This window comes from Protopterus annectens, chromosome 1.part0, assembly GCF_019279795.1.
Source record: "Protopterus annectens isolate FY-2018-M chromosome 1.part0, PAN1.0, whole genome shotgun sequence".
Taxonomy (NCBI): domain Eukaryota; kingdom Metazoa; phylum Chordata; order Ceratodontiformes; family Protopteridae; genus Protopterus; species Protopterus annectens.
In genome coordinates, this window is record NC_056725.1 from 1,332,050,863 (window position 1) to 1,332,078,225 (window position 27,363).

The 27,363-nt window shown below is 36.9% G+C and overlaps 1 protein-coding gene across 2 annotated transcripts in view; it reads right to left on the reverse strand.

Annotated features, from left to right (window-relative positions):
* LOC122797960 (interleukin-3 receptor class 2 subunit beta-like) overlaps window positions 1-27,363 on the reverse strand; it is an 836,628-nt gene that overhangs the window by 224,117 nt on the left and 585,148 nt on the right. For both annotated transcript variants that reach the window (XM_044066494.1, XM_044066503.1), the window contains 2 exons: window positions 17,975-18,149; window positions 11,102-11,243 (listed from right to left, as the gene is read on the reverse strand). In XM_044066494.1, coding sequence (XP_043922429.1) covers window positions 11,102-11,243; window positions 17,975-18,149 — 317 coding nt within the window. The remainder of the gene's footprint in view (window positions 1-11,101; window positions 11,244-17,974; window positions 18,150-27,363) is intronic.

The window sequence follows — 27,363 nt, forward strand, 5'->3', positions numbered from 1 at the left end:
TGTAGCATTAGCAATACAGTTAATTCCTGAAAGATGCATTCTTAAAGAAATAAACTGATGTTTAATAAAATTTTTATGGTATCCCAAAAAGAATAGAGTAGCTCTAACTCATCACATTAGACCCTGGAAACAAGGAGGATTGAACTTCCTAGAAATATAAACATATATAAAAGCATCTGTGCTTAAAACTACAGTAGACTGGATAAACCCAAATTATTTGGCCAACTGGAAAGAATTAACAACGGCTATATTAACAAATGAATTTAATCTGTTAAAAATGTTTTAATAGTAGACAAATCAAACAAACCCTGGTACACACTATGCATAAGTATACAATATAATACAGCAAAACCTTATAAAACAACACTGATTAATCATTACATCAATTCCTTTAGGAAACTTATCAATGCAAACATAGATCTAAAACTTTGGTTTGACCTTTTAACCCCATTTACCATCACTAAGAACTTTCCTCACAAAATATATAGGGAAACAATAACATGCTGGGAATAAAATGGATTCTTATGCTGGTTTCAATGTGTAAATAAATTAAATGTTTGAGATATACATATGATAAAAAACTGCTTACAATATTCCAACACAGTATTGGTTAACCTTACAAAGCATTCTAATGTACATTCAAGATTTATGCAGATTAATTAATAATTCCTCATTTAAAGATATTCCAAATCTAATAAGTTTTCTGAATGAATTTATATATAATAGTTGTGGAAAGAAAAATTCCATTTCAAATCTATATAAAGTGTTAATAACATATAAAACAATTCCCAAACCATCATACTGGCAGTTCTTAACAAAAGGTCAGTCATTGCAGTTAACAGAAGAAATTAAAACTAACATCTTACTATCAGTTAATTACACCTCTAACACACAGTACTGGAAAATATTTAAATGGAAATACTTACATAGAGCATTTTTAACACCAGATAGAATTAAAAAGATCAGTACTATACAAATGTTTTTTGCTGGAGGTTTGAAAAGTCATATAAAGCAGATTGGATTCATATTTTTTATGAATGTAATAAAATTAAATCATACTGAAATGGAATCAATCATTTTTACAAGCTTTATTTAATGAATCCTTTACCTTAGCTAAAATATTGATTATAATAAATGTAAATGAAGGTCCCTACCTGAATAAGACAAATATGTATTTGTTATGGACAATACTTGCTATATCTAGGAAATGCGTAACCAGAAGGTGGAATTCAAATACACCCCTGACCTTGGAAGAATTCTACAGTTTACTGAAAACAACTCCATTGATGGAAATAAAAATCAAAAACTACGAATCTATCCCAGACCATTGGTAAATAATCCATGGAAGAAAGTTATATCTTTGTTAGACACTCTGCAATAATCAATATTGCATCTCTGATAACAGATCTGCTAATTCTATATTTAATAACATACAGTGTATATAACTGCAAGTCAGGCTATTGTAAGTATTGTATATAGTTGTTTAAAATGGTTTTTAAAAATATTATGTAAATGTTATTTTAATTGAAAATAAAAAAAAATTTGAGGAAAAAACACATAAGCTATGGCAATACTAGCTTGTACTTATTTCAGCAAATAGCAATACATTGCATAACACTGGTAGTGCCACACCAGATCAGTGAATGATGTTTAGCTTTCACCAAACAGCAGCAGGGGTAAGTCACTTTTATTTACCTCATTGAGGAGTAATTCCCATCACTGTCCCTGATTTCACAGACCTTCCCTGACTTTTACTCATAATTTTGCTGTACCCTTCCCTTCGTACAGAGTTTGATTTGCTGGTAAATCATTCAGGATTATAGACAGTTGTTTAATCCAGACATCGGAGTTTTAGACTTCTTATTGTCAAAAAATGCACATTGATGTTGTTGTGTCTTTTGACTTTTCCCGGTTAGGGGTTGCCACAGTAGAACTCCGGTCTGCTAATGATTAGCAGTTGATTTTTACGTGCTGAGTTGCCGGCCCTAATGCACAGCCTTCAACGAAGGTACGCCCATTCATGCATGTCTCCACAGAAGGCGTTCTAGCTGAGAATCGAACAGGACAACGTCTTGCTGTGAGGCAACAATGCTACTGCAGCACCACCACTGAGAAAAAATGCACATTGATGTAAAAGGTGTTATTCCTTTAACTTTTAAGTTAGAGTAATATTTAAAATGTGTTCCTGATTTTATGGCTTTATTTAGCTATTATTTTTGGCATTGTGCAGAATTCTTCAACAAAGAAGTTGAAAGTCATAGTATCTTGTGTTCTGCCAATATTTACAAAACTGTCTTGAAAGAAAAAAACATTCATGAAGATCGAGAGCATCAGCTTTTCTTAAAATCCAAGGTAAACACTGAGATTGGTCACTCTGGGCTGTTGATCTCTTAAGTTCTTACCTTTCTCATGTTCATTATCAGCTTTATCCTAAAACGGTCACCCTGTTCAGGTTAAAGGGCATAGTAGGGAAATTAATACTGCTATTTTCTCCTCATTTTCCCCAACCAGCAGCAGCTTTTGTGGGGCCCCCCACACAGTCAAGGATGATTAAGTGGGATCCCTGCAGTCATAGGTATTGCAGGTACCAAAAGCTGGCTATGTTGTTAATTTTAGTGGAGAGAATGTCCACCAGCAGGGTTTAAATAAGCCAGAAGCAATAGGTCAGTGGTAAAATATTTAATGGAATTGCGATGCCTGTTACTTGAAAAACACTGTTAATATAGCCAGTAATATTTTTTTTTAATTTTAAAGGAGATATAATATTATTACCCACCTCTTTTATTAAGTATACAAATTTGCTGAACTAGATTTTGTTGTTTTGACAGATACATTGTAAAATATCAGTATAAGAGAATGTGCTGTGGTTGGGGTCCCCCAGGAACACAGGGCCCCCAGCGACCACAGGGTTCACTGGTGCCTAAAGCTGGCTATGGGGGCATTACAGGTAGAGCAATAATTTCAGCAAAGGATAGGGAATGGAATACAAAACCAAAGGTATATGGGGTGAAACTGAGTACAGATAGAACGGTTGTAATGGCAGCAAATGGGGAAAGTCAGAAGAGGCTGAGAATTGAGAGCAAAGGGAAGATAGTGGAACAGAAAGCCTGAATGAGGACATTAAGGTGGTCTCTTTTGTGTCTTCTTACCCTACTTTCCGTCTGCCCCAAATCTTCTTCACCAGATTGTCTTCTGCTTTTATGCACATGTGCCTGTACCACAGTGATCTGTTCTCTTTGACCTTGTCTGCAATTGGAGCTACTTCGTCTTCTGATCTGATGCCCTCATTTCTTCATCTGTCCCACAGTGTACAACCTACCACCTGTCTCGGGCATTTCATCTCCATCACCACAAGCTTCCTCAACTGCTCTGACTTTATTGCCCAGGTTTCTGTATCATACAGTAGTACTGGTTACACCACTGATTTGTACACCTTCATTTCAGCTTCTTTGGCATTCTTTCCTGATACTCCACCCCTGACAGTCTGTGCCATTTGGCTGCAGCCCCTCTAATTCTAGCCTTAATGTCCTCATTCACATTGAACTATATATATAAGGCATAATTTCCTTAAAGGTGGAATTTGTGTTCCAAGTAGCAGGCAACTGATAGATCTGATAACTAAGATAGGCATTGTATTATTTGAAAGAAGTATTTCTGCATAGTGGTTGTTAGTTTTTGAGTCCTAGGACTATAATGGTTTGCAGGGCCATGTAATTATCAGTTTCTAGGAGACAACGTTTTTAAGGTCAGTACTAAACAAACACCTGTTCAAACCGAGTGTTCTGTTCTTCAAGACTGTGTGAGATATATGCATCAAAATTATTGTCGTTACTAAGGTTTATTTAAATAGTTTATTTATTTATGCCAACTTTTCTAACAGGTTATAAGAAGATGGCAACAGCTGTTAGATGATCAGTGAAGTTTAAGGAAAGTTATAATACTACATTGGCTACTAAGTGAGGGGCTGGAAATAGGCAGCTTGATAAACCCATAGGCTCTGGCAAGGCTATAAAGGGTATATGAGGTTAATGCTCTTTGCTGCTAACAGGGGCCAATGACTATGCAGTCTTGGTGAACTACAATATTTTAGGAATATAGTTCCATCATTAAGGCCATGTTTTCTAGAACTGACTTGGTATGGGAGTTAGACGAGAATGCTGCCAGCTTTCATTGTTGTTTATTCATTTAGTTGAGTCCACATCTTTGTAACCGCAAAGGCTGTCTGTCCACCACTGTTTCTTTAAGTTTGTACAGATTCATAGGCATGACTTGAACAATGCTCTCTCTGCATCTTAAACTCTGACACCCCTTTTTCTTTTGCCTTCAGTCTTTCCCAGCATCAGTGCCTTCTTCAGTGAATCCTGTCTTTACACTATATGTCAAAGGGATCTGAGTCTTAGTTTTACTATCAGACCTACTAGTAAACATGTTGGGTTTATTTTCTTAAGTTTTGACTAATTTGCTATCTTGCAGTTCAGGGAATTCTCAAAAGTTTTCTCTGAACTCAGTGGTGGCTGGTGACCTCAAAGCATGGTGGGACTGCAGGAAGCAATTTATTTGGGGGAGTAGTAACTGTACTGTGGTGGGTCTCTATTACAAAAGATCAGTTAAGTACATCAGGTCAAGTAACATTACTTGTGACCAAACAATAGATGGGGTCATTCATGTCCTTCCACAGATTGCCTTAATACCCTCTCATTATAGTCATTTATCGGCTGTTGACATCTGACATGTCTGATTGCAATCAACAAGATCAGCCTTGGGTGAAATGGAGACCTAGAAAAAGGAATTCATGAACCCCCTTGTTGATTAATTTCAACAAAGCATTCTGAATGGGACTGATTCAAGAGCATTGAAATATTAAGTGATATAGACAGGCATCTAGCAGAGAAGACATCAAAGCAGGAAATTGTGACCATCTAAAATATCCAGCCTTCATACAGTCTTATATCAATAGCAGTTAAAGAACTCCTTCATTAGCAAGGGAATCATTGTCTCCATGAAAACACATCAAAATACGAAATTAATCCCATTTTATATACCATTTCTTTCATAATTATTGGTATTATTATGTCTCTTACCAGGAATCCCTGTCCCTGTTGTATATTATTATTACAGAAAATTGTATTTAAATTCAAAGAGAACTATAAATGACATATGAATCTCTTAACAGATATACAGAAACAGTTTACAAATCAACATTATATTTAATTAGCTTAAACTTGGCCTTTTAATTAGCATTAGTTAATGACTGGATAAAAAAATCTGCTATTTTAAAGCGTTGGGTGTTCGAAAGACATTCGTTGAATGGGCGTGCCTTCGTTGAAGTTTGGGCATCGGGCTGGCAACTCGACAGAATAAAAAGCAACTGCCAATCATTAGCGGACCGGAGTTCTGCTGTGGCAACCCCTAACCGGGAAAAGCCGAAAGACCAACAACAACATTATAAAACATTAATTCTAGTACAACCTTGTAAAAAGTAACAAATTGCCAATTATAATGTAGTAAACAACATGCATGGCTTTAAGAATAACATGCTTAGCCTAGACTTCCAAACCTTGGCTCAGTCCTATACTCACAAATTTCAGCAAAGAGTAGAACAGATGATTTTTTTTTTCTCATTAAAACCTAAATAATATTTCACTGGTCTAAGCCATAAAATGGAGATTACGTTGAACAATAGACTAGCAATGGTGGATCATGATTTCTTGGAGTCTGCTTTGCAACAATGTAGGCAATGCAGATTTTGACATACATTGTCATTTTCAGTAGTCGTGTTTTTTTTTTCTTTTTTTATCACAAAGGGATACTAATACTTAGGTTTGCACAGCTAGCAATGCCATGTTCTGCTGGCCCTGTCTCTGACTCTGTACAATGTGTATGACAAATCTTTCAAGAAAGGCTCAGACAAAAAAAAAATAACAATGACTGCCCAGAGCCTGCTGACATGTAGCAGGAATGAGAACAACATGAAGAACACAAAGGCGTTTGTACTGTGATTATATGTTACTGGAGGAGAGCACATCGGCAGGCAACGCTTACATCTACCACATGAATGGTCATCTAATATGAATAGTGGTTCATTAATCTTTCAGAGATTTTCTCCATTTTACGAATGGGATTAACAAACATTTTTAAGACTCTTTTGTCTGTTGCAGTGTAATGACTGAAGAGTGGCATACTCAGAAATTTTATCTAAATGGACTGTCTAGAAACTTGGCATTTTGAATGTTGGTAGATGGTTAGACTATAAATCATTTGCATGTAATGAATGCTGAGAACTGAATGTGAATGACCACTTTCATACTTAATGTAGGAGTTACTTGAAATGTTATGCTACCAAAGAGTACTGTAGAATTTTTGGGAGTAGACACTAATGTTTACTTAAATCACAAATGTCACTGTATCCAACTAGTTGAGTACAAAGTTATGGTCATACAAATATGGCTGTCACTACTATGAAAACTATCTAAGCAAGCCTCAAGATATTTGGCTATTATAAGGGCAGAAGAAGGGTATGTGTTTTCTTGATATCTGAATCGCATGTGGTGCCCAGTTGGTGCTGTAACCAGAATTCGTACATGCAAGGCTACATCTGTAAAGAGATTTTTATTTTTGCAAATGTAGGCAAACCCCATTGAGTAAACTGCCTAACTCTTTGACAGCTTCATACCATTTTTGAAAAGAAAATTCAAGGCATAAAAATGCCACAATGTTAAAATGTATTAATGTAATGGTTACGCTAGTTGTTATGTTATAAAGGTGCACTCCAATATTAAATATTAGCTATGATGTTTGAAGAAGTGAATGGTGATGTTTGCCCAGAATAGTATTATGAGTGACAGTGACTAGCTGGTTATAAAGATAAAGTTGTATATATATATATATATATATATATATATATATATATATATATATATATATATATAATCATTGAAACAGCACAAAATATATGTCCCCTTTGAAACTATTTTATAATAGTATGAGGATGGGGAACATTTTTGAGGACTGCATGACAATCTGGCACCCCACAAAACATAAAACACATATTCCAGGTATAGATGCTAAAAGTTCAATGACTAAAATGTAAAAAAGTGCCAGTGACTACCTCAACAACTGGCAGAAATTCATTCACAAGAAAGTCTCAAACCAATAATTTTTATTTAGCACTTTTTTCTGATAGCAATCATGGACTTCTTCGGAACACACAATTACAATCATATGATATACATACTTGCTAATAAAGTGGCAATAGTGACATAAGACACATTTAAAGGTGCCATTAACTTTGGTAATCAGAGGTAGATCTACTTTAGTTGTATCTTGCTGTAATAAATATTTTAATTTAAAAGATCTTTTATTGCTAAACCTTGGTGTATCTCCTATAATGGAAACTTAATTAGTTTCCTCTTTAATTATATCCCAGTTCTTATATAATACATTCTTAATAGCTGTGCTATCAATGGAAATATTCAAGTTAAAGGAGTTAGCTGAACCAATTGAATGCATATTTATCTTACTTAGAAAATCCCTTAAAATATAGGAGGAAATTTAACCTTCCTATCTTTAAACCTGTTGATAATACTATACAAATCATGAATACGATAATCCCTGTCTATAAACATTTTAGTGCTAAACAAAGTTTCACTCAAAAAATCACTTTGCTGTATAATCAATCTCAATACCCAGGAGATCCAGTAGACGACAAGTGTTGTTAAGGATGTCTAGACATTGTTAGGTTATTTGCAGATAGTGGCTATGATAGGAGTGAACTGCAAAGAACAGCAGAAGAGATTACATCTAAAAGAGGAACTGTATTTCCTCCTATATTACATGCTGGGTTGACTAGCAAGAGCAATTCAGATAAGAATGCTAGCATAAACTACACAAACAGTTTCTGTTTATGTATGACAGTTGATGACAACAGTATCAGGAAAATATTACAGAATAACTGGAATATTCTTACAGGGAAATTTAAACTAGGTCAGAAAATAGGTGAACAACCAAGAGTTTATGTTAAAAAAGCTAGGTCCATTAAGTAGTTTCTAGAGACAGATCAGATCATACATGTGTTAATTTTATTCTCACTGACAAAAATCTAGGAATATTTGCATTGCAGTTACAGTTGCAGTTACATTTGGGGAGATCCTTCCATTATGTTACCCCATATGGACAGAAGTATTAAAATAGGACACTTTGATTGTAACAGCATAGGCATAGTGTACATTGCTATATGCTCCTGTTGTTACTCCTTTTATACAGGAATGACAACAAGGACGTTAAGTGCTGGAATAAAGGAACATTTATATTCTATAAAGAAAAGAAACAGAAATAATGGACTATTTAAGTATTCCACTATATGTAAGTCTTTTAAAACGTTTTTTTTTTCTGTCCTAGAGTTAGTTCCAAAAGATTGGGGGGGGGGGGGTAATTACAAGAACAAAATTCTTAAAAGAGAAACTTTCTGGCAAGTTAAGATCCAAGCAGACAAATATCCTGGTATTAATGAAAGCATCTGTATAAAGTGTTTTTTTAGAATAGTACATTTGTTAATACTGGCTGGTTTACATACAAAATTGTCAATAATTAAATGTGTTCTACAGACTGAATTGGAACTGTTAGAAGATTGGTTAAGTATTTAATTTCTGATTTTTACTAGTGTATTTAAATGTGGTTTTTACTTCATTTTTTATTCTGATAAAGTCTTTGGATGAAAGTGCTAAATCTTTGTGAATAAATAAGAATTATCTTGCTTGTGTAGTTCCTGCTGCTTTCAAGTGAATGTTTTCTTGTTATAAGTTTGTTTCTATGTTCTGTGATGGGATTTGGCTTTTTATTTATAAAATGTGTTTTCAGCACAATATTGCAAACAAATGCATATCAGGCACACATGTTATCATTTATGTTAGTATAGTAGACTCCAAAATGTAACCCCCCCCACACACAAAACTTGATAGCATTGCACTCTTTCTTCCCAAGCACACATAAGCACTACCCATAGCATTTCATCCCAAGTTACATATGCACTTCTCACATCATTCTTCCTGCGTATACATACGCATTTCCAAAATCGGTACTTCCATGGATGCATAAGTACTTCACAAATCAGTAGACACGTGTATGCATAGCACTTCCCGTACATTCTATTTTACTTCAATAAATATTTATAAGAATAAAAATGTTTTAAAGTAAGAAACTGAATGCTGTGTAACATGGTGTGAATTTATTGTGTGCATTTTCTATTAGTCTCTCACCTTTCTCGTTTTTATTTTAATTATGAATTAGTTTGCCCATCTTTGTTTTATTTCTCTCCCATTTATGTTCATTTATTTTTTACAGATCCAAATTCCTTAGGAGTAGCCCAGGATTGTAACTCCCAGGTTAGGGAGCATTCACACTCTGCCCATCCAGGGACATCCTTGTAGGACTGGGATAGTGGCAATGGTCCTGCAGGCACCCTGCCACATGGGAGCATGGCAAGCTTCACTGAACAGGGGCTTAGGGACTTGGCTGAGGTCATTCTGAAGCAGGTCATGGACAGATGGATTCAGCCAGCTGAGGCCTCTCTTCAGCAGGTTTTAGAAATGTTGTCACCTTTGGTGCTGACCACTCCCCCACCACAGGCCCCTTCCCCCTCTACATTGGGGGTCCTTCACTGCAGCACCATCTGGCAGTAGAAACATTTGAGGCTGTGTGGTCTCTGGGCACTTGCTAGTGCCACTCCTCCTCCTCACCCCTTCCTCTCTTATCCTTTCTCCTACACCCTCTTATCTAGTTCTCACCCACACAACCCTCTTATGTAAAATAAAAAAATCTTGAAAAACTAGGGGGGGTGTATCCCCTACAAGAAGCATAGTGCCCCTCCTCTCCCACCTCCTCCAGAACAACCCTCTTGATATGTTCTTGCTGTGTCTTCCTGTTTGTTGGGAATCTCCTTTTTCAATCTTTCCTATCTGCCACTTTCCATTCTTTAAATCAAACAGGGTGGCAACATAAAGATACCTCCATATAAAACATTTTAAACCCATTTTTTAAAAATATTAATAATAAAAGCTGTGCAGGCCACCACTTGTCTTAAGTCTTGCAAGCGAGACTGAGCATAGCCACGGTTGTCCACAATATCCAAATACATACAAAGTAAAACAAAGCCCACAGCTTTCATGCAGTACTTTGTACGTGCTTAATGCTTAATTTTAGGTACTTTGCTGTTTTGCCATAGGTTGGTATGCATATTTTTCAAAATGTCTTCACTTTTCCTTATTCAGAGTTAATAACCTGCAGTCATTATTTGCATATAAGTGTAGCGGCACTCTTTGCAGATTACTGCTATGGAGCTGTGAAGTCCTAGATTAACATTACTACCCATATTTTTAAGGCAGCATAAAGAAGCTTGCTTTCATCTAAATAGTTTCTCTAGGTTTTTAAGAAAAATTCTCTTTTTTTCTCTTTCCTGTCCTTTTTTATTTGATTAGGTAATAAAACAGTTTGTATCACCATCATTCATTATGGCTTAAACATTTCCATAATCCAAAGACTTATTAAAACATGTGAGTATTTACTCAGATGCTTCGGAAAAGTAATGAAATGTGGTGATCTTTCCAAAATAAATAGTGGTTGATGTGGAACTGCAATGGAAATGAAATACTGAAACAAGATTCCCTGGATTTGTACATCTGCATTTCACACCTGCATTTTTGAAGACTTTAGCTTGGCTGGCTCATTATTTTTTTCTGACTGTGAGGTTTTGCAACCTTGATAAAAGGGGGATACATTGCTTCATTATAGACTAAGCTACTCCCCTTTTTACCCCCACAGCTAAACAACCTCAGAATAAGAATATATGAGTAGTGGTGGTACGAAGATTGTTGAGGGGTTCTCTCCCATCTGCACAGATACAGAATGACATACATGACTATGAGTTTTGAAAATTTTGACATACCATTTTCAATGATTTGTGTTTTATCTGATTATGTATCATCAACTTAAAACAGACCTTATAACCAGTAGAGCTATTTCAAATCACTTGTTTCACATTTTACAATTTGCCTTTAACTGACCATTAAAGATTAAATTTACAAACAGAACCATGTAAACATTTTACCTTTCGCCAGATTTTGCATCATCTGTGTAGTTGAGATTGTAGAGAATGGACTTAGAAACATCCTTTCTCACTTCCCAGGTGCACATAAGTTTCTCAATACCATCAAATGTACACCTCAGATTCTTCGGTTCAGCCTCATCCCCTGGGGGAAAAAGGATTATAAAATGATGAAATTAATGTTATACATACTTGACCTTTCAACCCTGCGTCCAGCTACAGAGTATAAGTGTGAGTTTAAATGCAAATAATTTCAGAAATATCTTTTAAAAGCACATACTGATACTGACATTTGTTTTAATCAAGTATTTATCGTTCGTAGCTCAAATTGTTTTATTTAACTGAGAAAACAAAAGAAACACCATACAGAAAAAAGTGATAGGCAGCAGTATTTTAGACAGGCTTGTCAGATACCCTGAAATTATTTGTCAGGCTGCGAAATGCTGACATGAAATATAGCTGCACACTGGCACTGAATGGTCAATAAGGTACAGTACAATGCATTTTGTGTCACATAAACAGGATCTACATCTTTGCTGGTGGCATCATACAGGTCATTACCATAGCACAGAGGTTAATGTGCATAACAAGGAAGTTGACATATTCTATGCTGTAGTCCCACTCCTTCTCATTTTGGAATTCTTCTAAGGAACAAGGCCACTGACTGTTATTTTATTTTTTTGCTGCAACTTTTGAGCTGCAAGTGTGGCATGAAGGCATATATATGGCTTTGAGCAGCGTAACCAGGTACATAGCAACTCCCAAAGTAGTCAGGCTACACTACTAACTTCATATTCCCTGGTGTCTAAAGCTAAAACACAATCTTAAAATGCACAAGGAAGGCTCCAAAGCAAAGAAAACAATATTTGCAATGCTTTACATTCAGCAAGATGCTCCTTGTTTGCTCATTTATTTACTAGTTTGTTAACTTGTTAAAGTACAAGTGGGCAAAACTCACATCTGCAAGTTGTATGCTAAAACACATACTGAGCAGAAAGAAACGGTGTAAAACAGCTCTTTTTCCTATTTGCTGGATATGCTGTATATCACACTTAACCCGCAGCTCATTTCTTTTTTTCTCACCTCCTATAAGAAATTTTTTATGCGTTAGCCCAATAGAACAGTTTGCCTAACCCTATGATATCAACTAGAGAACCATGAAGCTGGAATGATTGCCAAAGGTAGGATTAAGCAGACTACTGCCAGCTTGTTTACATCAGGGAGAGGGAGGAGGGACCACCTTCTGTTATACTTCACCCAGGGAAAGACGAAGCAGTATATAACATTCCATCAAGTTACAAGATGCCAGCAGACACCTTGCACTTTCTGCACAACAACATGCCTTCGTCAATCATCCACACAAACTCATTGTCTGATGACTCTCAGTGGGTGTATGTAGAGAATGAAAAAGGAAATAATGGCTGAGAAACAGAACGAGGGCCCTACTTGTAGTAGCCAGACCCCCCCCCCCAACATAGGGTCATCCTAAAACCTGATATCCTAGATTTTACTTCTTAGGGTAAGGAAGACCTGTCTAAAAGGAGGACAAAGCTATATAATATACAGGAAAATGACCATACTTCATTGGTAGAATTACATCAGAAAGAAAACATTGCTTTATGTCTGTCCCATGCATTCTTGAATTCTGTTACTATCTCTGAATATCTTTTTTTTTCAAGAACACTGCTTCAGTCATCCAGTTCTTTGTTTTGAAAGCCCAAGAATGACATGCACATTGTCAATTTCTGATATAATATCCTATCTCCAGTCAAAGTGTTCCACTATATTTTATATCACACACTACATAATGGAAAATTCATATTGTTTGGTTATGTCACAAACAAAAGTTATGCAAGCATAGAAAGATTTAAAAAATATTTTTTCTTACAACAGTGATTCTATTATTTTTACAATAACTTCAGTTAAAATGAGAGCTGGATAGCTTAAAGCCTCTGTTTTGTAAAATGGAAACACATTTTTTTTCAGTTTTGAGGAACCTTACTGACGACATGTGGTTTAATAAACAAGGATATTAGTTAATAGCATTAGCAAATCAGCCTTTATTTTTCTTAGAATTATAGGGTAAATCCCATTAGATGTTCAATGTCTTAGGCATCTTTTATGTTGACTGTTTTAAAGACTTCTGTGGAAAGGCTATAATTAATCACTTTATGGGGGTATTTTACTAGTTTCGTTTTGGTAAATCTTTTTTCTTCCTACTTCAGCACTAAGGAGAGGGTATTAATTTAGTAGACCCAATTGTTCTTATCTTTTTAAAACTCCATCCATTTTATTTAGCTTCACTACTATTACTTTTCTTGCCTTTGTGTGCTATACAATATGCACCTACATACTGTATAATTTCACTTCTTAATTGAATTAGCTATAGTGTCTTCATTTCCAACACTTTTGTTTCTTCTATGTGAAATGACATTGTTGTCTGCCATCCTGTTTCTGTTTCTTTATATTTCCAAAGTGTTATATTGTACTCTACCCTTTCATGCCATGTTGTCCAAGAGCCATAGTTTTTTCAGTTGGATTTCCATTTTGGTTTGGCACAACAGCTGGCTAATTATGTGAGAACAACTCCAATGTATTACCATTGTATTCATTAGTTAGAACACATCTGAAGCATAGACTTATACTGTCACAGAACAAAATCAAGTTTGAAGCACCACTAAAACATTTCACATGCTATCTTTGGAACTTAATATAATGATATTTATTTAGTTACCTAGTTATTTAGTCATGTATGTATTAGCTTATTGATTGGGTTTAAAGAATATTAAACAATTTACTCAATTTAAAGTCTCTAAAAGAGCATTTCATGAATGATTGTTTCTTTCGGCTTTTCCCGGTTAGGTGTCGCCACAGCGGAACTCCAGTCTGCTAATGACTGGCAGTTGATTTTTATGTACCGGCTTGCCAGGCCTGACACACAACCTTCAACGAAGGTACGCCCATTCACTCATGTCTCCATGCAGAAAACGCTCTAGCTGAGAATCGAACCAGACAGCGTCTTACTGTGAGGCGACAATGCTACCGCAGCACCACCACCGCAGTCGCCATTTCATGAATGATATTGCCTATAAATGTTTTTTGGGATAATGACTTCTTGCCACCCAATATTTCGCTTAACAGGCATTACCTTTTTTTATCACTGACCACTTTTTTCCAGTGTTCTTACTTCCACATCATTTTCTTTTTCCTAACATTAATCGTCAAGTATTTGAAGCTCAGAGATAATTATACCTTGTCTTCCACTTGCTGAATCATTGCCTTAGATACTGCTCCAGCATTTTTACTACATTTAAACGTTATCCATCTTCCTGCTATCTTTACAAATCTAAATGTCAATGCTTTTCTAATAGTTCTTAGTGTCTCTGCTCATTTTAGATTCATACATCATGGTGTTCTACCTTATACTCCATCCATCCTGCCAATAATTATTTCACTGTTAACATCTGCACAATGTTCTTACTTTGCTTTACACTGGCTTTTCTTATTTTTTACATGTTTGCCTATTATTATGTTGATTGCATACTACAGAACTATTGCTGTTTGATAACTGAGGTGTTTGATTTTATATTGTAAAACTCTTGTTATAGTCTTGTCTGTGTGCCTAAAGTCATGGCTGAAATGGGTCCGCAGAACAGTTCACCTACCCAGTTAACAAACAAACAAATAAATAAATAAATGAGCTGGTACATGACCATTGTCAGCCACAAAAAAAAATGGCCAAGAGGTAAAGACAAATAAACAATGGGTATACACTGACATAATGGAAACACATTCACATAAATAACAGCCTTGGAGGTTAAAGGTAACTCACTGATGGCATGTGTAACTATTGTAAACAAAGTTGGCCGCAATATGAAGCCTTTAGGAGCTCTACTCTCCTCTGCTGATTGGGAAAATACATATTTATACCTATTTTAGTAATACTCTGTCTACCAGTCAAATATACCTCATTAGTTTTATCCTGCCACATCTGTACCTTACTTCCTAAGCAAACAAATAATAATCAAGTAATTTACAATTTCAAGTTTTAAGGAAGTTAACAAATAAAGCAAGATGTACAGTATGTGGTTCATTGTGTGGTGTAGCAGTTCTAGAGGTGATGAACCTTTCCTTCTGAACAAGAGCTACTGAGATCCTAGGTAGAATGGACAAGAATGAACAGCAATAGTTGCTTAAAGATATGTGATAAGGCCAAAATCAATGACGGGGGGGGGGGGGGAGGGTAATTTTTCAGTAGTTTGTTACTGTCATAAAATAAGCAACTGGGGATAATTTCCAGTTTAACTAAAATATTGCCATCCAAATAGCCATATAATATGAAGTCATGAGCAGATAGCCAAGAATATCCAATCTAAGCTTAATACATTTTAGGCATATACCATCCTTGCTTTACTTGCATTAATGACTGAAACCTGATTTCATAAAATAATGCAAAAGTAAAATTTTCTTAATTTTACTTCAACTCAATCACTGTCCATTGAACTATTTGCTACACTAAGCATTTTATTGAATTATGTAGTAATGGTTACATATTTTTCCTGTTACATTTGTTCAATATTATTCGATTTATTAGGGCTGCATTTTCTCCCACTGTATAACTTCAGCTTTTTGTTATTGGTATTCACTGTAGATATAATCTTCCTAAAATGAGCATGTATCTATTAATTCAGATCACTAGGACAACACATCAGCAACATCAATTATTGGTCATTTTTTTCCTTATCTATCTTAGAATAGAGTTAAATTGCATGGACTGTACTACAGTTAGATAAAAAAGAAATCTGCCCTGGTATACAGCTAGTCATACTTCTCATTTAATGCTAATGACATTTGCTAACTAATTCTTGGTAGATACTGTGGAAGGCATACATGTCAGATCAGCATTATTTCACACTCATTATTCTCATGTCCGCTCTACTCACAGCAGGACTGATAGAGTCTATGTTTCACGATTGCAGTTTACAAATATTGACCATTTTGACATTACTTCAAGCATTATCTTAAGTCATAATTACATGTCCCGCCCAAATACGACCTCATTAAAAACTTTGAAAGCAGACTGATAGGAAAGGCAGAATATTTTAAACCTCGGCTTATTCAACAATTCGCTGTCTTTGAAGACATATGTTAAGGACAATCATTACAAACAGCAGTATTAAGGGATATCATTTTTATATGTTATATTATGAGAAGTGCAATGGTATGAGATCATAAATCTTAAAATACAGGAATAAAAAATACCACATTTATAAGATAAACTAGTCCACATAATACAAAACCCAGCTGAAGCTACTTACATAAAAACAGGATTTCTTCACTTAAAGATACATTTAAAAAGATAATAAAATCACATTGTCTTTTCAAAATTAAATATGCATTATAAAACTATATCACCAAAGACAATTAACCAAAAACTAAGTATATATTTAATGCAACAATATGCCAAATGACTCTATAGTTGTTAAAAATCAAATATTACTTCTCTTTTTAAGGGATATTATTCAAAAGTGATGGTGGCTTTTCCTAAAGAACATTTATTAACTGGTCGACAATTTCTTCAGAAACTCTAAGCTAATGCTTTTTTTCTCTGAGTCAATCAGTTATTACACTAGTTATTTTTAAAGGCTGACCTTCAACTCAATATTAATTTGAAAATAGGTAAAACCCCAGGACCTGATGATTTCCAATATGGAATGTATAACTTCCTACTTAAATTAGTCATTCACTTTCTTTTTTAAGTAACTAAAGCAGCCATAATAAATGTGGAGAGATACCACCATCCTGATAAAAATCAAGGATTGCCAACCTCTCTAAAACCCAAAAGGATCCCAAAAAAGTTGCACTCAGTGTAAGTCTGCCCTGAATATGAAATAATTGCTCTCAGTGTAGCTTACTTTGGTGTAAGACCCGTCTATAAAAAAACTTACATCAGGGGTCAGATTTCAAAAGACCCACTCTCAGCCTGCTCTCAATGTACGTGGTCACTTAGACAGACAGCATGTCTTTTGGAATTGGGCCCTTGGTGTTCACAGATTCAAAGGTTGATAGGTTCATTGTTATAAACTAGGCTAATGGCCACTACAGCCTTTACAAGCCTAGCCATGCAATCCAACCCAGTTGTGTCCCAATATATCATGGGTGTTATTAGGAGCAGTATGTTAGTTAGGACATTTCTAGAGGTTAGGGGTGGAGTATGTTAGTTTGGACATTACTGTCTGCCTCTGCCTATCTGATAGATGGAGCCAGACCCAGGGTAGATTTCTGTTTTCCCATCCACTGGTCAAGGTTAATGTTAAGCTTAAATAGCATTAGGGATGGACGTGGAACCTGTTCCAGAGCACAGGGGTCCTCTGAGACACATATCTGCCTCATCAATATCTTTTTTATGTCAGAAGCAAAACTTAAATCTTTGGATCTAGTGGTTCTGATGTTCATGTTCATACTGTACATGTGTGTTTCCATAGAGACATATACCTTTATATAGTAAAGATTAGAAATGTTTCTCCTGAAAATGCCTTTAGTTTACATGTTATGTATCACAGTTATCTCAGGAAGAAAGGTACATTCATTACAGTTAGACAAATTTCAAACACTATTACATAATTATTTAATTATTGATTACAGAATCATTAATATATAGAACATTATTTCTTTCATATTCCCTCTCAAATTGGCTTCATGTTATTACAGGCACTGCAGCAATTTCTTTCCTTCCCTCCTTGCTGTACAAGAGAATAGCCAGCAGATACACCTCTCCTACTTATTAACACTATACATGGGAGGAGTTGCCCTTTTGTCCTAGAAATGCCTGCAACTGATACATACTTAAGAATAAAGTAAAAGCAGTAAAAGCACCTTTTGCGGTTTGCCATTTCACTTCTGAGCTCCAGGAGCTCCACCTGCCCTTGTAGTTGCTTTTGTCATGAGGTTTCAGACGAATTCGGGCAGCATATCCATTTCCTGGTACAACAGAGGCTTTCTGAATTTGTAAGTAGTTGATACCATCAGCCACTAAGATTGATTGTGCATCCTGAAAAAAATGGAGCATGAATATATATTGCTTTCTGACAGAATTCAGTTACCATATATTGCATGTGCGACAAAGTTAACGTTGCTAGCCAGTGTTCATAACCTTTTTCACTTATCATGCTACAATCAGTTTACTCATATTCCGCTGACTCAGTTTAGTCTCCACTTTCTGAGGAAACATGAGTCACTAAACACAAGATCTTCTGACTGTCAGGTGGTATGAAATGAGCTCTTACAGTTTTATAGCACACTGAAACCACATTTGTGATGTACCACTGATGTCCTTTCCTTATCACACTCCGCAGTGTGACTCTGATGTACTGTCCAGCATATGGTATGTTATACCAGTTCATTTGGGTGCAGTAACTGAAAGGCACATTTTTCTTACTGTTCATACTGCTGGTTGAGGATATGTTTTTTTTTTCCTCTGAATCACTTATGAAACAGGGATCTACAGTAAGATTGGGTAGCTGGTAAGAAGCTATGCATTCCTCACAAGCCACACACTTCATGGTAGTCAGCATAAAAGACAGTCCTATTATTTTTCTCAAGGAAGAACATACATGATATATATACAGCAATAAAGATAAGTGAAGATATTTCATTTCTTGATCTGTTTTTAAGTTGATTTTCATAGTCTGTAACTATTTAGCTAAGATGTCTAAATCTGTATTAGTAATTATGTTGGATGTGAAGGTGGCCTAATGGTTAAGGTGTTTGCCTTACAAACACAAGATGCAGGGTTTGAGTCTCACAAGGGATAATTGGCTAGGCTTAAAATGGCTCGCAAGGGCAGTTAGTTTAGTACTAATCTATGAACCTATGTGGGAGGATGGCATAATGGATAAGGTGTTTACCTTCGAGACACAAGGTGCAGGGTTTGATTCTCACATAGGGTAATTTGCTAGGCTTAAAATGGCCCACAAGGGCAGATAGCCTAGTACTAATCTATGAATTGCAGTTCATCTTTTTTCATTTTGAGTGGTTTGAGTCTTGATATTGAACCCTTGTTTCTTTCTTATGTGGTAAGTGGCAGCCAGGCTAGTTTAGAACTTGTGTTTGCTTAAGGCAGTTCAAGATCAGTCAGTCATAGAACTAAATATCTTAAGGATTTTACCACCCCTCCCTCCCAGTGGTAGTTGTGTTCAGTCTATCTGTTGTTGTCTGGCCCTTATGATATTTTGACAACATAATTCCCTCACTCTCCTTGTTTATTGGCTGTCATTAGTTTGCACATAAGGCTCATTTTGCAAAGATTCTCCCCTTAAGCTATTTAATACATTTGTCCTTCCACTGTATTCCTTAGAGCCAGAAAGAGTATCAACCAAGTCAATCCATGTTGCTTTTTTTTGAACTGGGGGACTCTTGAGTTACTTGCCCTTAGTATAAGCTTGTCTTTGTTAGCTCTCATCTCAATATTTTCTTATATGCTTATTCAAATGAGCACTTGAGGATCAAATTGGGAAGTTCTTCTCCTCTGACTGCATTTTTTTACTCTTAAAAACTCCTAAGCACTGGACAAGGCTGATGGTCAGCCTTTAAGTTTCACCTCCATTGTCAGCCTTTCAGCTCTAGGTCTTCTAAGGCAGTACAAAAATTGCCTTACGCTCTCAAACACTGAACTTGTACTCAAAACTAATAATTACATCTCTGAGAGGTGTAAATAACTAGAGGCTTCCCCCTCACCTATAAACTTTCTCACTGAACTTCATACACCACCGCCACAATGCTTCTCTAATCACACCAAGGTGTCTTATGCCTAGGCTGTAAAACAATCACTTCAAGAGCCTCCTAGAAATAGAGAGATTTTCTCAGCAAATATCAGACCACTCATCCACAAGAAGCATATCTCACATCATTTACCACATGCATACCTCCCATCATCCACCACATGCACACCTTCCATTATCTGCCACAAACATACCTCCCATCATCCACCACATGCAGACCTCCCATCATCCGCCACATGCAGACCTCCCATCATCCACCACATGCAGATCTCCCATTATCAATCACATGCAGACCTCCCATCATCCATCACATGCATACCTCCCATAAAGAGTCACATTGAGCAAGAACAAACAGAACCCTAACAACAATAAAACTGTTTTAGTGATAGATGACTTTGTTGTCAAGCTCACTCACTCAACACTCACAAGGCTGAACAAGGAGGGGGCTATAGTTAGTTGTCTTTCAGGTGTCACTATGACTAACATTACAAGGGCTCCAAGGGTCCAAATTCTTGACAAATACAGCTATGATACAGTAGTGGTGCATGTTGGAGTGAATGACTAGGCATGTAGAACACTGAGGGGCATGTCAGAACTTTCCATGGATGTTAGAAATGCTGGTCAGAGACTAGTCCTGAATGTAATCCTTGCCTGACCTCAAATGTTGCCAAGAAAGAAAGAAATGATAACTGGCTTCAATAACTGGTTAAATAACTGGTGTCATTCCAGTGGTATCCATTATGTGATGGATGTCTAAATAATAAATTGCCTGATTTTGAGGCACTCCTCCATTTAGAAAACATTCATGTATTTATAATTACTAAAACTTGATTTAAATGTAAAGAGAGGACTTACCCTGTAGCAGAGTGTTATCCATTTCATGCTTTGAGGCCCAGTGGTACTGATGGTGGAGCCTCTATATTTATCAGTGAACATATTACCTCCAGGCAGATCTCTAAGGACTCACAAACTGAACTCATTGAGCTACAGATCACTTTAGATATTACTAATTAACAATTAATGGCTTGTTACAGAACACTTTCTTTGTCCCTTGATGACCATATAAGATTCCTCGATGTTCTAAATGATCTCTCTATTAGAAAAACTAACTTATTTTGGATTACTTTAACTGCACTTCAATAAACTAGGACACCTATACCTCCAATGTAGGATATGCTCCAAAATTCCAGGACTTAGTAAACAAAATTCCCCTTGTGCATTTGATAAATAAACCTACTAGATGGCACAGCATTCTTGACCTGATTCTTACAAACACGGTTGCCTTTTGGACTTCTCCTCTGGTATCTACCATGAAGTCTGAACATAAATGTGTGACCTTCTCCTTTCAACTCTCAAAAGCTTCTACAGCAAACTACACTGAATTTAAAGGCTGCAAACATGAGAACCGAGAACCTCAGCCTACTCTATGACAAAATATCAAAATTCATTTATGACTGCAGCCTTAATACAATAGAAAGATTCACTAAACAACTCTTTACCCATTTAAAAAAAATGTTAGTAGTCCCTAACAGAACCAAGTATTATGGAAAACTGAGATATAAACCACCATGGTGGTACACCACCATAAATAAACAATGCAGAAAAGAAAGAAACTCACTGAATTATTTTGTAAATTCAAAACCCATATTCCTAAGAATAATATCAAAAGTATTACCAAATAAAACTGAAGAAAACTATCAGAGCCACTAAAAGAACCCATGAACTTAGGCTGGCCTCAGAAGCCAAAGATAATTATAAATCCTTCTTTAGCACAGTTAGTCTTCTAAGCAGAGTTCATCTTCCAAATAAAGGAACCCTTATAAAACAACTGAGTATTTGGACTGATTACAAGAACTCAGGGCAACTCTTTGATCCAGCAGAATTAACTAGGACTGAAGAAGCATCCTGAGAACATGACAAGAAGAAGACTAAGCACAACACTAGTTTTCCTCCTGCAGAAGCAGCAAATCAATAGCCTACCTTGCTGAAAACCTACTCATAATGGAGCTATATATTCCATCCCAACCAACATTGCCAAATATGATGCTTGTGAACAAATTTAGTGCCAACTTTACCCCTGAGACTTCTCTCCAAAGCCCCAAAATATCTGAATCCTTTACTCCTCCAATCATCTCTAAAGATTATTTAGTGAAATTGCTAAACAAGACCAAAAATACTTCCTCCATGGGACTTGACAATATACCTGCTGCTGCTTAAATAATAGTGTTAAACCTGTTCTTGTTGACACTCTCCTCAAACTATTTAACTTAAGTTTAGCTACTAGTTCTGTCCCTGATGACCAGCACATAGCAGTGGTGATGACCCTCCATAAGATTTGCCTTACAACTGACCTGGATGATTACAGGCCTATGAGCTTTGCAAGCATTATTTGCAAAGCCACAGAATGTACTATAACTCTCCTCATAAACTGTGGCATCAAGATTGTTGGCAGACTTGACCACCAACAGTTTGGTTTTGTGAAAGGTAAAGCCTGTCTATTTAATCTGGTAAATTTCTTTGAAAGGCTTATGGAGGCTGTAGATGGTGGCCATGTAGTTCATGCAGTGTATCTTGTTCTGACTAAGGCCCTTAACACCAGTTCCCATGCTGGAATCATATAGGTTCATAGGTTGGTACTAGGCTATCGGCTTTAGGGCCTATACAAGCCTAGCCATAACAATTCCCTGGTTATTTCTTCCCACAGTATTTACTTCCCTGGACCCCTGTCTAGCAGGGTGACTGACATGATCCCCGGGGTGAATTTCCTATCTCCCATCCAATCATCAAGGTTCCTTTTGAAGAAGGCCAAAGAGGTGCTCTGCTTGACGTATATGGGCAGTCTATTCCAGAGTCTGGGGAGTCTCTGGGTCAGGAACCTATCCCTCCAGCATGTTTTTATAAATTGTGATGACAAGGTTTAGATCCCTAGAGCATGTGTCTCTGAGGGATTGGGATTTTTTTAAGTGTAGTATGTCCAACAGCTCTGGGTTTGACATGGCCTTGTATGTTAAGCAGAGATCGCCTCTGAGTAGACAATATACGACAGAGTATAGGTGGAGTTTTTTTTAGACGGTCAGCATAGGGCATCTGCTTTAGGCCTGTGATTCTTTTAGTGAGGTATTTCTGCGGCCTTTCCAGTTGTTGCAGATGTCTTGAGAGGTACATACCAAACAGGGCATTGTATTCTGTAATGGGTCTAATGAGGGAAGAGTACAGTGTGACAATGACCTCCTTTTGTCTGGATGAAAAGCCCATAGTGATGAGGTATGCCACATAGAAGGATTCCCTGACTGTTGTGGCGATGTGGTTATCGAAGGTGAGACCACTGTCCACCTGTGTCCCTAAGTCTCTTATCACACTTTCGGTGTTTAGTGTACTGCCACCTATGTGGTAATTCATGGGTACATGTTTTTTCCCAAAGGGGATAACTATACAGTTCTTGGCATTGAGCTTGGGCCCATGGTTCTGGCACCAAGCATCTGTTTCTGTAAGGCCCTTTTGTAGAATATCTACATCATTTGGGGATTCAATAATGGCTCCCAGTTTGCAGTCATCTGTGAACTTTGTTAGCCAGAGTCCCTTAGTGTTGGCCTGTATTTCAGAGAAGTATATGCCAAACAAGAGCAGTCCCAGGTCTGAACCCTGAGGTACTCCACTTGTCACTTATCTGGAGCTGGATTTGGAGTCAGCTACTTTTACAGTGTGGGTTCTGTCAGTAAGCCAGTAGGTAACCCATCGAGTGACATAAGGATTAATGCCCAGCTTAGTAAGTTTATCTATGATTACAGAGTGGGGGATGGTGTCAAAGGCCTTGGCGAGGTCCAAGTAGGCTGTGTGGACCACCTTACCCTTGTCTACGGCTCTGGAGACTGATTTGAAGAAGTCAATCAGGTTCAGGAGACATGATCGGCCCTTCACGAACCCAAACTGCATGGGGTCCAGTGTTTGAAGTCTGCCAATGTGTTTGTTTATAAGTTCCATGGTAATACGTTCCATGGCCTTGCAGATCAGGCTTGTCAGACTGATGGGACAGTAGTTCCCGGGGTATAAAATCGAAGTGCGTTAAGATTTGACCCATATGTGGTAAGAGGGATAATAAACTGGCTGAAAGACAGAAGCCATACAGTGTAAGTTGCAGGTACTTCAACAGAAAGTATGAAAGTGAACAGTGGTGTCCCTCAGGACTGGTTCTAGGACGTCTCCTTTTTGTTATTTTCTTCTCAGGTCTCCAAGTATACAGTCAAGAACTCTAGCTAAAAACTCTTCAGACAGTTGCAAACTGGGGGTATTATTAAGACACCCTATGCACCCCTCCCTGAATGAACTTACCCTCATAACCTGTTGGTGTACCTAAAATGGGTTCACACTAAATGCTAAAAAGTGTAGTATCATCACTTTTGGTAGACAACCCCTCCTCTCATCATACTGTCTAGATAACACACCCCTACAAAATTAAAATATAGTTATGGAACTAGGTACATGTTGATATCTCTCTCTCTCTTTTGACAATCATGTAACAAAACTTATCAGGAAATCCTTTTATTTAGCCCAGGCAATTTCTGAAGGAATACTGTCAAAGTCTAATGAGGTAAGCAATGCTTATACTCAACTTTGATATGGACAGTTATCAAGTTCAACACCCCATTTGGGCTGTATCTCACATATCAAAGAAATTAGAAAGAGCCCAAAGGTTCCTAACCAAAAGAACATGGGCTTAACATTCCTGAGCTACCAAGACAGGCTGGACGTTCTATCACTTTATACAGTGTCATATACTTTTGAGAAGATCTCCATCTTGTTGCCGACCTCATGTTTCTTTGCAAATCCAATATCTCCACTGTTACTAGAACCAGGGAACTAAATCTTCGCTAACAGATAAATAAAGCATGATCAGATGATAGGTTTATAGCCCAGCACCTCCCAAATATCTGGAATAAACTTCCCCTGCATATTAAGCACTTTGACTTACTATCTTCCTTTAAACCCAGACTAGATGACTGAATGGGTAAATGCAAATTTACTCCAGGCTTGACTGGTATGAGCTACTCTAGGTTTAGTTTGAGACTTGCATTAATTTCTCATCAGTTTCCACTGTACAAATGAACTATATGTATTAAATCTTGTTTCAAATAGATTTATTATACCACAAGGCTTTCCTGCATATTACTTGTATAAGGAAACATTTCTATGTATTGTGAAACCATGCAGTAAAATAGGAAACTGAAAGTCCTTAAAGGCAATATGTAACACCCTCCCAAGGTGCATTGTATTAGTTTGTGAGCATCATGTGTAACATTATATAATGAATATCTGTCAGCACCTTCCATCCAGAGGTATTTTTCCACAGCTATAGATAATATAAACAGTTTTCTATATATACCTAGAGTGGCCAACAGATTACAGCAAACATTTATTCATTCAGTCATTGCATGATAAACCACTATCTTTTCACAGAGTTGCTGGGATGTTGGAGTCTATCCTGTGAGCCAATGGGTAAAAGGCAGTAAACCCATTCTCAACAAGGCACAGGTCTATCACAAATGCATACACTAATACACACACATACACACACAACCACACACTACATCTACAGATAGGTGAGGTGAAATGCCAGTTTCCCAAAGCACAATGCAGTGAGAAACCTAAGGATGACAGCTGTTTTCTGCAATAACTGGCTGGCGTTGGGATGTCTTAGTATGCACCAGCACTGATTCCTTTCTTTTGGGAGATTTTTCTCTTCACCAGCTTGGTGCAGCTGTGACTTTGGTATATATAAGTTTGGAGGTGGGAGACTTTCCCCTGCATTAGGGGATGCAGAATAGTTTAACCTCCTGCAAAAAAAAAAAAAAAAAGAAAAAAAAGATTAAAATTTTTTGCCCTTTTGAGTTTCAGGCTTTAGTTTTCAGTGCATTTGTGCTTTGGCATCCTGACATTTGGAGTTCCATAGCAGAACCAATGTAGACAGACAGTCAGGCACCCACTCACTCACACAGACCATACACACACGCCTACACACAATTTGGAGAATGCCAGTTCATCTACTGCATGCCTTTGTGAGGTGGAAGATGGGAAGAAATTAGAGTACTTGGCAAAAACTCACATGAATGATGTGTGGACAGTGACACGCAGGCTCTAGTAATAGAGCACACCATCTGAACATCAGACTGAAGAAACTCCTGTTATTAGGCAGCAGTACTACTCACCACAACACTATGCCATAGCAAACAATTTGGTATATAACAGATAGCCCTGAAAGAAATTCCAGACTTTGGATGCCTAGATTTCAGAATATAACTGAAAACATAGGTACACTGGCAATATGAAGGCAGCAGACATACAATGAACACCTTTAGAATGACAGTGATCCAATATGGTGGCATATGGTGACTGTCATATGACAAGAGGATTCCAAAAAATTCCAGCACAAATAAAGTGGATACCCACTTCATTTGTGCTGGACTTTTTTGGAAATCTCTTGAATATTGGTTTAGTCCGTGCACTTGGCCTCACTTGCGTGTTTTTGCTTTTGGGACTGTCATATGACCCCACCAAGCCTTTTAGTTAGGCACCAAGCAGTGTAATAACTGAGACAATCAGTGCATGTCCAGCCATTTATTATTTCTTGTAACAGTGGAATACATAAGAAAGGTCAGTAAACGTATTCGTTACAGCTGATTTTTACAGCATATCACAACATCCTCTATGCTAACTAGTAGTGTAAGTGGAACATAGAACTGCACTATTTTGATGAATCCACTTTACCAGATATATAAGTTAACTATTATTTGATAACTACCCAGTTTAATTTTTGTGAGCAATATAAATACAAAAGATTTAAAAGCAATCACTGCAGTGAACAACTTAAAATGGAGGGAGAATATGCTCCTGTCATAAACTATACCTAGTCTTGGTAATAAGATGGTTAATTTCTGACCTTGTCTGACTAGATGCAAGCAGGTTTTGAACTCCTGAGCTTTTTAAATTTGTCTGGTGTTCGCAATGCAGCGCATTTGTCTTTCTGTAGTGTCCATCTCGATAGGAGTTATTTTCTTTCACAAAGCCAGCTTCTATCATGCCATATTAGTTACCAGTTAAAATTTCTTGTCATAAAACTTTTTGTTTCTTCACATATTTGCACAGCAGATCCTGCGTGCCAAGTTTTCTTACCATAGTCCAAGACTTTCACATACTCTCTGGTTAGTGAATGGTCTCTGCAGTCACTGTGGTCTTTGCAGTCACTGTGGTCATATGGTCTCTGCAGTCACTGTGGTCATGATACATTTTTATGGCTTCAGACACAGAAAATAAGTGAAGTTAATGTTTCCCTCCGCCTGAACAAACATGACATAGCAAAAAAGTACTAACAAGGCTTCCAAACAAAAACTCTGCTGATGATGGTATTTTGCTCACAGTGGGAGTTGGTTTGACATTTAATAACGTATTTTTTTCACTTTACCTCCATATTTCAAGGTTTTCTTGATGACT